The following is a 12,166-nucleotide window of genomic DNA, read 5'->3' as shown; positions in this document are numbered from 1 at the left end:
GAAGGATGTCTGGGGGGTGGACGTCAGAAGTGCGAAGTCCTCGAGACGGGAGCAGCCCTGGTGCCGCCGGCGGCGTGTGGCCAGGCCGGGGGGGGAGCCGACGATGGCGGGGAGTTCGGCGTCGGCTCGGGGTCATTGGAAAGCGGCTGGCAGATTTTGAGCCGGCCGGCAGTGTGATGGGCTCCAGATCCCGACGGGAACTCAGGCTGCCGTGTTGGAAATAGGCTGCAGAGGAAAGAACAGAAGCGGGGGACGACGTTCAAGTCACGCTGTTAGTTGCCACGGAACAAAGTGCCTCAAAACTTGAACGACGTGACAACCAGCGGATGGTCTCACACAGTTGGTGTCGGGAATAAGGGGGAGGCGGAGCCGTGTCGTTGAGGCGCTGGGTCCCCCGTGAGGCTGCAGTCCTCTGACGATGCGGTGGGGCTGGAGGACCGGCTCCCGCGCCCACTCACACGGCTCCTGGCCAGAGGCCTCGGCGACTCGGCTGGGCCTCTCCTTGTGCCATGGGTGATCGGAGCACGAGAGAGCCAGGCGCAGCCTTACCCAGTCACTGAGCGCAGGGGACAGCTTTCAGGACTGTTAACAGTCCCCAGGAGGCGCTTCCGCGGGAGGACGGACCCCCACTCGCCAGTACGCGGGGCAGACGTGCTCGGCGGCCTTCGCCTTCCTGACGGTGGGAAGCACGAGACGGCTGCGGCATCGCGGCACGGCCGAGAGGGCACCCCACGTGGAAGGACACGCGCTGGTTCTCCGGTCTGCCGAGACAAGCTGCCTCCGACGGGAGGCTTAGCACCGCGCGTGTTCCGTCTCTCACGGCTTTGGAGGCGCAGAGTCCAAGCCTGGGTGTTGGCAGTGCCGCGCCCCCGGAGAGGCCGTCCTCGTTTCCACATCCTGCCGGCTGCAGCCTCCTCCCTCCAGCTCTGCGCTCCCCTCTCCGGGCGTCTGTGGCAGAATTCCTTCCGCCCCTTGCAGCTGAGGCCACCAAGGAAATCCAGGGGAAGCACCCCCTCTTAGAAGGTGATGTTCCCAGGTTCCGGGGTGAGGACGCAGATGTGTGTAGGGACACCGTTCAGCCCAGCGCAGCAGACTGTGGCCCGTTCTGGTGAGGTGTGGAGTAGCTGGACTGCGTCTCCGCTGTCAGCAGCGTGTGGACGGGTGTGACCACTTCGGGAAACCGGTGCAGTGCCGGCCGAGGGCGAACACAAGCGGGCTCCCCACCGTCCACACGCAGAGCGAGCCCACGAAACCTACTGGAAGCCAAATGGGCTGCTCTGAAGACGCCGTTTCCGTGAATTCATGCGGAGGATTCTTGGGGCGTTTCCAGACCCAGAAAATCCTCTCGCTTGGGCTCTTCTGGTACGGCAGGACACACTGCTGATGCGTGCGCGCCGTAAACCAAGACGAAGCTCGGGTGCTCACAGACGCGGTTCCAGGCCCCAGGCCGTGGCGGCTGGATGCTGAGCTGCTGCGTGTGGTGGTGCGGGAAGGGGCTCAGGGGACCCCTCCCGCGACAGGGGTGCACACTACCCCTGAGACGGCTTGCTGCACAGTAAACTCTGAGCGCTGTTTCCACTTCGTGCCTTTTCTCAAGAAAAGCAAAAGTCATCTTCAAATTTCTCAACGAAAACAGGTGCTGATATAGGTCTTCCGAGAAGTAGGAATGACAGGACACAAACCTTCAAAAACCGGGATATGTGTGTGCCCTGCGACCCGACACTCCTGTTTTGTGTGTGTGTACAGAGTCCGCAGGAATGCGTATGTGTGTCGGTCAAAAGACGCGCAGTCGTGTTCACCAGTATTTGTCGTGCTCGTGAGCCGGAAAGCCCCCGCGCCCTCTGGGCGTCAGAGCGGAGGGCAGTTCGTGCGCACAGGTGCTCGAGCGAGCAGGAAGAACGAAGGGACTGCGGTTGGACACGGTCGCCGGCGGGAGCTCAGCAACGATGTGTACACACTGGGCAGTCCCCGTTATAAAAGTTGGGGAGCGGGAAGAGAGGTTTCAGAGCCGGCACAGTGACTTGGGAGAAAGGGGGGTTCCTGGGACAGGGCGTGAGGACGCATTTGGAGAGTCCTGGCGGTGATCTGGTTCTCAGGCGGGTGCCAGTGGCAGTGTTCAGTTTGTGAAAGTTCAAGCTTTACAGCTGGGACTCATACAGGGTTTGTGTTTTAATTCAATTAACTATTAATTAACTATTAACTTAATTAATAAATTAAATTAATAAATTAATAAAATAAACTAAATTAACTTAATTTAATTCAATTAACTAGTCAATCAACGGAAACATTGTCCGTTTCCGAGGCAGAGGTCGGTGATGCATCAGTCGTGTAGAAGGCCCAGTGCTCATTACTTCAAGTGCCTTCCTTAGTGTCATTCCCCACTTGTCCCTTCCGCCCCAGCCCCCCCCCCCAACCACTTACATATTTTTCTCTGTGAAAAGAATGATAAGTACTAGGAACTCTTGGGATTGTTTTTTTCCCTGTCAAGGACATCTCACTTGGACTAATGCAGTACCTTCATTTTGATATGCACTGATTCTGATATGCCCTGAAGTTGGAGGGGTTTTACAGGGTCACCAGATTCTAACCTTCCTAAGGACTGTGAATTGCAAGTGACAGCAGCCCAGATGGAGCGAAGGCAAGAGCAGGATCTGTCTTCCGTAACCGGAGTCTCCGAGGCGGAGCTGCCCTCAGCAAGGTGGATGCCAGAGCTCAGTCCCGGTTTGATCTGGGCTCCTCCCTCCCTTCCCATTTGGACTTTGCTTACCCGATTTTAATTGTGTGGAGACTCTCCCTTGTGACGAGCGTAGCCCCAGCCCCCAAGTGTACGTGGTCGGCCTCTTTCCCAGCAGCGCGGTTAAGTCCAGAGAGGACCGACGGGCCCTGGAGGGGGCGGCTAGGCGTGCCCCAGCCAGACGGCATGCTCTGCCCCACGGGGGAGGTTCTGTTACCTGAAGGGCTGAGGGAAGAGCGTGCTAGACACACCAGAACTACCCGCTTCAGGAGTGCGGGTGTCTGCCCGGGGCAGCTGCTGGCGCCGCGGTTCAGGCAGCGCGGTGAGTGGCGGGCCGCGTGCTGGGCAGAGGCACGTTCGTACCAGGAGCGGTTCGGCCTCCGTCCACGTCATCGCGGCACCTCTCTGTGTAAACCCCGCGCGAGGTGCCGGTGTGGACGAGACACGCCTTTCCCAGTCCTTTCCCTTCCTGGCGGGTAAACACATGCTTAGTTAAGAGACGAAACTTTACTAAGAGCAAATAATACTTAACGTTTACATTCGGTTTGGATGAGGAACCGCACGGTGGAGTGCCTCTGCCGGAGTCCTGTGTCCGCCTGCCCCCCTGCCTCGTCCGTGGTGATGCCCTGAAGTCACCTGCTCATTTAAGGGACAAGTGGACTTTGGGCTTGTCACCTAGTTTTTTCATCAGCCCAAGAGCTAAGAATAGTTTTCATATTTTTAAGTGGTTGGGGGAAAAATCAGAAGAGTAACATTTTATGATGTGAAAATTCTAAGAAATGCAAATTTTTGTGGCCGTAACCATAGATAGTGTTTTTGAAATTCAGCCCTGCTCATTGGTGTAAGTGCTGCTTGGCGGGTTTTGCGGGACAGCAGAGCTGAATGGATTTAACGGTGACCGTGTGGCCTCTGAAGCCCAGAACATTTACTGTCTGGTCATTCACAGGAAAATTTGACAACCCTTGATTTAAACATTCTTGGGCAGAAAGCAACCGATGAGAGCCATGCAACCTCATCTATTAGAAATGAGGAGTTACTTATTGGCTCAGAAAGAATGAATATATAGTTCCCCCCACACCGCAACCCTCACGTGAACTAGATGGCACCGGCCCAAGCCACGGCAGGGAAGACAAGCTGACCTAGGGCATATCAGGCATAAAGGGGGTTGGGGGGCACCTGAGTGACTCAGTCGGTTGAGCATCTGCCTTCAGCTCGGGTCATGATCTTGGGGTTCTGGGATCAAGCCCCGTGTCGGGCTCCCTGCTCAGCAGGGAGTCTCCTTCTGCCTCTGCCTCTCACCCTGCTCATGCTCTGTCTCTCAAATAAGTAAAATCTTGTAACAGGGAAAGGGATTGAAAAAGAAACTTAGGGTTCAGGGGGAAAGGAAGCGTCTGCGAGAGAGCACTTGGGTGATGTCCTGCTGAAGTGCCCCAGAAGGACCCGTGCTGCTTTAGGGGGAGAGCGGAGGGGGATCGAGGCAGGCAGCAGCGGACCCAGAAGAAGTCGGCCTGAGGTCGAGAGGGTTGTAGGCGTTGCAGAAGCAGAGGGCCTTCACCAAGGAAGGAGCAGTGTGGCGGGCTGGAGCCGGCTTCCAGCGGCCGGGGGCGGAGGGCACGGTGCCTTCAGGCGCGGCAGAGAAGAGCGCTGCGGAGCTCTGCCCTGTGCCGGGCTCTGTGCTTCCTGACTTCCTGGAGACGCGGTCTGACGTCATCGGGTTCCCCGGGCTCCGCGCGCCCTCCTGGGGAGTGGAGACTCGGACAAGTTTAGGAGCGTGTCCAGGCGGTGACAGGTGAGAAACACGGCCGAGCTGGGGGTCAGACGGATGCCAGGCTGCCCCCACGCAGCTCACTTTCTAGGGAAAGTGCGTTGCTTGCGGTAGATTATGTCCACGACACGCCGGCTAGGTCTAGCGCTCCTTTCTGGAGCAATTCTAGAGTAACGAAAGCAGAAGTAGTATGAGAACGGGGCACTGAGGAGAGTGTAAGGAAATGTGTTGGGCGAGAGGCAGCAGAACAGAAAGACAGACTGGTAACAGGGCTGTGCAGTGTCGAGTGTCGGGACTCGGAATGCAGGAGAGAGGACGGGACGGTTCAAAGTGCAAATGACGGGAACCCGGCGACTCGAACGCTAGGGCACCAACAGAGGAAAGGAAGTTTAACGGAGGCACGTTTGCAGTTAATAACGGAGTCTGTGTTATATCCACTCACTGCTGTCCCTTTGTCAGAATTTTCGTAATTGGTCATGAACTTTCTATGCAGTCTTAAAATACTTGATCTTGAGTTTCTTATGCCAGTGAGAATGTCTTAGGTCAAAAGACTTGAAAAACAAATTTTCTCAAGAGCTTGGTTAAGCTAATGAAAGCTGCATAATATCTTGAGGTTGAATAAATGAGTGAAAATTTAAATTATCTTTAAATGAAAAGAATAAGAATTCATGAATGCTCACAGTGCTATAGCTTCAGTAGGGACAGGATGGACTCTGAAAGTCATTCTCTTTGTGTTGCAGGAGATAAAAGACACCCAGCTGCTTCTCAGATAAGTGACCTTGGGCAAGTTATTAAATCTCGTTGAATATCAGTTCCTCATTTTTGAAACAGGGACACCAGTAGCACCAAGACCAACAGCACAGGTCTCCAGAGAGAAATAAACCAGGAGAAACGGTTCTTGGCCCACAGTCAGCTCTGAGTAACTGCTCAGTACCATCTTAGGGCAGAGAACATAATTGGCTCTTGTCCTGATTACAAATACAGTGAAACCACATTTTCTGAATTTTCTGCAATTCATAGACATTTGTTTTTAAATTACACCATGCTAGTGAACTTTTTGTTTATGTCTGATAATCTCATTCTTTACTGCCTTGACTTTGCAGCTTTATAATGCTGCAGTATGGCCGTGAAGGAGTTGCTCTGCCTTCTCATTCCCTTCCCTCCTGAGGGCCAGACCCATGGCCCGCAGAGTCCTTCCCTGCCATGAAGGCGCAGCAGTGGGCAGGCAGGACTTGGTTTTCCCACAGCTCCTCCATCTTTGCCACTGCAGATTGGGATAAACTAAGGTACCCATTTATGGTGGTGGTTCTTTTTTGTGTCTTCATGAGAAGGTACATTTTATGGCCTAAAGATGAATAAATAAGGTTGTCTTTTTTTCTTCTTTTTAAATAGCCTATGAAATTCTTTGTGCTTTTTACCTACTAAGATAATGGTTGGTTGTTTTTTTGTAAGAAAGCTCAGCGTATGACAACCATTGTTAATTTGCTTCTGTGGCTTGGGGAAATTGCTAGTGCTGTATGTTTTTTAATTTTATTGCTCAGAAGCAGGTATTGTGAATAAAAGCTTGGTGGTCGTATTCTAATCTGTGATGATTTTTTTAAAGAACTAGAATATTTCCCTTTTCTGGGTGCTTGTGATTGCCAGCCAGATGCTGAAAGGTTTACCTGTGCCACTGAAGAAGGTCCCTTCAAGTCCTACCTCAGTATTGCTGTCGCATCTGTAACAGGCAGCATAGGGTAATGGTGGTTTACAGCAAGTCTTTCTTAATCTCTCTCTTTTTTTAATTTCTTCCCTGACAAAAGCCTTTTTAAAATAGTTTTTTCCTAATTGACCTCCACCTCCATGAAATTTTAATTCCACAGATATACAGTATTTCTATTTATGTATTCAATATATCTGTGTTTCTACATGAAAAGTGAGGTATTTTGTGTGCCTCCTTCCCCCAAAGAATGGGTGTTTGTCCCCTTGAAGTGATACCATCTACATTGGGAATGTATGATTTACAGCAGTGGATTTTCAAAATTTTTGGACTTTCATATTCTCTGAAATTATTGGGGATCCTGAAGAACTTTCATTTGTGTGTTATATCTAGCAGTATTTATCCCATTACAAATTAAAGCTAGGAAAAATTGCAAAGTATTAATTTTTAAAAATATTTTATTAAAAATAACCACCCCTTCCCTCACCCCTGCCATTACCATCGAAAAGGTTTAGTGAGAAAAGTGGCATCGTTAGACATTTTGCAAACAGCGAGATTCTCGTAGTTGTCTCTGCATTTAGCCTGTTACAGAAGAAAAGCTGGCGTCACACACATGGGTCAGCAAAAAAAGAGGGAATGTTGTAACTTTTTCAGATAATAGAGATATTATACTAAAACTTGGCAGTTTGTAGCTTCTTAAAGGGTTAGTTGCAGTCTAGAATCTCAAACTGTATGTAAAACTTTTGTCCCATTACTTTAAAATTCACTGGTCTTTCTCTGAATGGATCCTTTGTTGATGAATCGTTTTGTGCCGTCATACACTGGTCACTGGCAAATACTTGTTTTCTGACAGTACCAGCCACTCACATGTCATTAATATCATTACTGATCTTACCAGAGACTCTAAAAATGGAGATACTTGTCCAGCTTAATTTATGTATTTATTTATTTTGCTTGAATGTGGTCCTTGGCAATAAATACTGTTATTTTTCTTAAAGTGACAGGCTCACTTCGTTCGTTTTTGAGAAAATGTCTGCTCTGTACAGAAGTCTAACTAACCAGACTTCGCCAGTTCCTTGGAATAAAAAACCTCTGCCATGAAAAAAGTGACTGGGGCAGCCTGCAGCTTGAGCAGCTGGGCAAGTGTGTCTGCTCCTGCTGTCTTCACACTTGTGTATGTAGCAGGAGCTCTCTGCAGACTTCCAGAGTCACCTACAATACTAGCAAGATGTTTGTTCAGGCTCCAGATTTAATAAAGCTGGTTGTGTTGCGGTGAGAATGTCGTGTGGGGGGAGACAGCTAGTACTGGGGCTGTTCTCCTGATCAGATGCCTTGACCACTGCGGCACATGGCAGCACGGTGAGAAGGGGCCAGTTGCTATTAGCGTTAGTGTGGAGACCGTTCTGACCTCCCTGGGGGTCCATGGAAGCACGCTTTGGGAAACCCTGATTCGGAACAGGAGCTTAGAGCCAGACTGGCTGATTGAGTCAAGCTCCATCACTTACCGGCGACACGCATGACCCAGAGCGCTTACCCTGACAGCCAGCGCCAGACACACTGTCCCCGGGGAGCAGAGGCCACAGATCCCCACGGGATGTTTCCCATTAGTTTTCTATCCCATCTTTGTTACTTTGTTTCTTTTTTTCATGTACATTTATAGAACTAGGGAGGCAGCTCGTGCAGAGAGCAGAGCAGCGAAGATTGGGTTCCGGAGCGATTTACCAGCCTGGAGTAAGAAGGAGGTTTGTCCAAATCCCAGATTGTATTCCCAGGCTAAAGGTTTAAAGATTCCCCATAGTTTTAGGACAGTTCTTTTTAAAGGCAAATGCAAAATCTGCTGCCTTGTTTTGTAATCCTGTCAAATGCATTTTTGTTCTTGGTTCAGGAATTTGGGTTAAGTACACCGCCACCAGCCTCCACCCCTACAGTCCGTTCAGGTGAAGAAAAACTGCCCGATAACTGCCAGCGCTTTCCCTCGTTGTTGATCGACTCAGGGCAACTCAGGGCAAAACCTTGTCCTCCTCTGGTGGTTCTTATCCCTTACGGTCTTTGCATGGACTCGTCTTTAAATATGCATACACCCATTTTGGAGTAACCTTCATTTCATCTGGGAGGGTTGGGTTTTTTTTTTTTTTAATAGTCTGGTGTTACCTTCTGTCGTGTTGCGCCAAAGGATGCCTCACTCGGTGGGAGAAACGGCACACGGGGCCCTTCCGTCTGCTGGGATTGAGGCCCGCCATGTGCGGTTTCCAGACGGCTGCTCTGTGTCACAGCCGCTCTTTCATCTTAAATAAATATTTCATTCCCAATTAAGCAAGTTGTACCTTCATGTAAGAGGATTTTTTAAAAGTTAGAAAAATGTACAAGTCAGAAAGTGCCATTAGCTTTGCCGTCCCCCGATACATTCTTTCCTGTCCTCCTCGAGGGGTGTAGATTCTCATTTTGTCCTGATTGACAGCATATCATCCCTTCAGTTCATGTTGTGTCTTTTCCTGCGTTGCCAGCATTCTCCTCCGCCTAAAGGTCTACTGAAATGAAAAAATGCACTCTCCTGATGTTGAGCAAGTACTGCAATGTACTGACATCATCAGTAGTGCTGTGACGACGTCCCTTGTGTGTGGGGGTCTTTTTTCTGCTTCTACCCTGGCTGTTCTTTTGAAAACCTGATGGGGAATGCCTGCTGCTGAAGGCAGTTCTGTAAGGCTCTTACAGTGAATTGCTGACTTGTTTGCCAGGAAGTTGAGGCCAGTTCCTCATTTCCCCCACATTCTGCCGGTTTCTTCCTGTCTTCACCAGCATTGGTGTTCTGTAAAATGCCTTTTCAACAATAAATTATACAAGTATGCTCAGTGAACTTGGAGCAAAAGTGTTAATGCCTAGTAATTAATAGTAAAACACATAGCAAAACATATAATGTATTTCTTATTATTAGGAGTCCAAACTGAGCTAGCCTTAAAGGGTCTTCCTTAACATTCTGGTGGGGTGGAGTCTTCTGAACAGACCTATCCCTAGAGTCATTTACATTGTCTAAGCCAGTACGCACCTTCTTGTGTTTATCTTCTGGTCATTATTTTTTCTCTCTACTTTAGCTCTAGATCTTGAGACAGGTGTATAGAATGATTTAGGGCAGGAGTATAATCATATCAATCATTAATCATATAAAGCAAATGTGGATAATGTGTGGTTGCAGTGTGTCTGAGTTCTTTACTGATTCTGTGTACATTTCAGGTGTGCAACAGAGGAACATGGCTCAAGAAACTAATCACAGCCAAGTGCCTATGCTTTGTTCCACTGGCTGCGGATTTTATGGAAACCCTCGTACAAATGGCATGTGTTCAGTGTGCTATAAAGAACATCTTCAAAGACAGAATAGTAGTAATGGTAGAATAAGCCCACCTGGTAAGTAATTCTGTCACAACCCAGCAGTATTCATCACTGACCTAGACTGGGGTGGCTCGATGCACCGGAACCTTTTTCCTACTCTCACATTGGGGTTCTCTCGCCACGTTGGTGTCAGCAAACTCCCTCCTTACGTGTCTTCACTGTCAGTGGTATCCTTGCCCATTGGAAATAATCAGAACAAATCCATTCCACAGCCTTACTTGCTGTCGAAAGAACTCTGTTAGGAAACACAGGCCTGCTCCGAGTGTATGTAGGCATCCGGTGAGTCAGGTGTAAGGGAAGGAGGGTTCACGAGGACCTTGGTTATTTTATCTTGGGTGACTTTTGAAGCCAAGATAGTTGTAGAAGGAAAGCGTGGGTTACAGGTGGCCACGGCGGACTTGAGAGAGGACCATACACCGGGAGGAAGGAGCAGTGCCGCGGGGCGACTGAGCAAGCGGCGTCAGCACCGGCTCGCTTGAGTTCTGGGTGCGCTCTGTGCGCCCGCGGATTCTTCGGGGGTCGTGGGAGTGGGTTTTTGTGTGCGTGGTTGTACTGGAAGGATCGGGAGGTTTCTGAGTGTGTGCTTCAGAGAGGTGTAGCAGTGAAGGCCGTTGCTTAGTCGCTGTAAAATCCCGCCCGCGGTCCTTCACCTTGTCGCTTCGCGTTCAAGCCGAAAGCTAGAACCATTGAATCACAATTTTTCCAAATTTTCTCAAGGCCAAAATCAAATGAATATAAATTGTTTTTTAATTAAATCACCATCTACATTCTGCCTTATGAAGAATAGGGGAAAGAATAACTTAATGTACTGAGCACAGATTTCAGTTTTGAACTTGGGTTGGCCTTACCTGCTCCGGATTTTGTCTTAAATATTCTGTGCACGAGTGTGCACAGATGTGTGCGACTTCTGGGGCGCGGGCGGCCTGTCGTCCTGGGAAGCACGAGCTTACTTTGTTAGTACCTACAGCACGTATGTGCTTGCTTTCTTGGTTTCAAGTACGTTTTCTTCCACTGGAAAATTACTGAGAATTTGTAAATAAAAGTAGCGAAGCAGCATGTCCTAGGTATCGTAAACAAGATTCGTCTGCTCTGTCTCGCGTGTAGGTACTCTCTGGTTTAGACAGGGGTGGGAAAGCCGGGAGCACGGAGTCCCTAACCCGCGGTGCGGTTCTGTTGCAGCAGCCTCCGTCAGTAGCCTCTCGGAGCCTCTCCCCGTCCAGTGCGTGGACGGCGGTGGCCCCGACGCTCAGTGCCCGCTGGACTCCGCGTGTGCGTCTGCGCAGCCAAGGTAAGGTGCGGGCTTCGAGCGGGGGGCGGGAGGCAGGTGGCGGAGGAGGCTCGTGCTCGGTCTCGCGGGTGCCGTGGAGGAGGGGCTCAAGTCTCCGGAGGGTCAGCTGGCCGAGCTCTGCGTCTGTCTCACCACTGACTCGTCTGGAGAGGCTTCCTGTGTTCGCTTTGGGAGGGAGCCGGGAAGGTGTCTTTTAAGTTCCCCTTCCTTTTGAGACAGCCTTTCCTTTCCTTCTCCTCGTGACCCATCCCTCCCCGAAGTCCAGACTTCAGACGCGGCTCCGTGCGGGGCCGGTGTCCCCGGGGGCTGTGCCGTGGCGCAGACCCATCCCGGCTCTGTGCTCCCCCGCGAGGGCTGCGCCCCCGCGTTCCACTCTGGCTGTGAGGTCCTGCCGTGTAGAAGCCTGAAAACAGAAAAATACCTGCCTCACTACATCCTCTGCTGTTGGGAAACAAGGATGACGTTTCTGCTCCAGCCCTTTCCCCGGTCAGTGACGGGAGACGCCCGGCCCGCTACGCCAGTGCGTCCCTTCCGGCGTCCTGGCCGGGCTGGGAAGCCGGGCGCACGCGCTGATGTTCCCGGGGTGAAGCCGCGCACAGAGACCACTCGCTGTCGCTTCTCTTGCTAATGCCGGGGACCTCGGTGCACACTGGTCTCTGGTTTCCTGGCGCTCTGGTTAATGTGGAAGTCGCCAGCACCTCTGCGCTCAGGCGTGTGACAGTGTGCTTACACATGCTGACCCTGTGCTTGTTCCGGCCCTCTAGTTACTGTTCCCGCATGATCACTTTGTAAATCTACGTGTTTTTGCTTTTCTAGCCCTGTATCAAATCAGTCACTTTTATCAGAATCTGTAGCATCTTCCCAAGTGGACAGTACATCTGTGGACAAAGCAGTACCTGACACAGAAGACCTGCAAGGTTTGCATACGAGCTAACTCACTTCCGTCATTCACGTGCCAGTCGAGGATTCCAATTCCAGGCCAGGCGCTATGCTTGGAGCATAGATTCTTTTAAGTTGCCTGCCTCAAGAATGTTTTTAAATTTATTTTCTCTATGAGCAGAATATTTCATATCTTCAAGTATTTAACGGATGGAAATGTTGGGAGCCACTTGCTGCTGATCTGTAATTGTGTCATCAAAGTAAATGTAGCGAATTGTGAATGTGTTCAGTTGGCGAACGGACGGAGTGAACAGTGGTATTACACTGCTCTCTTCTACCGTTACTTTTACCAGTTGAACCGCAATCTTACTTCTGTGCGAGCAGCTGCGGCTGCAGCATAGGGGGCATCTCTTGTCT

At 50.5% G+C, this 12,166-nt stretch overlaps 1 protein-coding gene across 8 annotated transcripts in view; it reads left to right on the top strand.

Annotated features, from left to right (window-relative positions):
* Positions 1 to 12,166, top strand: part of ZFAND6 (zinc finger AN1-type containing 6) — a 54,544-nt gene that overhangs the window by 30,290 nt on the left and 12,088 nt on the right. For 5 of the 8 annotated variants that reach the window (XM_044230985.1, XM_044230984.1, XM_044230989.1 and 2 more), the window contains 3 exons: positions 9,427 to 9,597; positions 10,762 to 10,870; positions 11,687 to 11,787. In XM_044230985.1, coding sequence (XP_044086920.1) covers positions 9,444 to 9,597; positions 10,762 to 10,870; positions 11,687 to 11,787 — 364 coding nt within the window. In that variant the 5' untranslated portion in view covers positions 9,427 to 9,443. Of the gene's footprint in view, positions 1 to 4,503; positions 4,524 to 7,793; positions 7,941 to 9,426; positions 9,598 to 10,761; positions 10,871 to 11,686; positions 11,788 to 12,166 lie in introns of those variants that run through there. The other 3 variants (XM_044230990.1, XM_044230986.1, XM_044230992.1) reach the window with 3 other exon arrangements.

This window comes from Neovison vison, chromosome 13 (genome assembly GCF_020171115.1).
Source record: "Neovison vison isolate M4711 chromosome 13, ASM_NN_V1, whole genome shotgun sequence".
NCBI lineage: Eukaryota > Metazoa > Chordata > Mammalia > Carnivora > Mustelidae > Neogale > Neogale vison.
The sequence above is the reverse complement of the archived record's forward strand: the minus strand, read 5'-3'. Positions and strand labels throughout refer to the sequence as shown.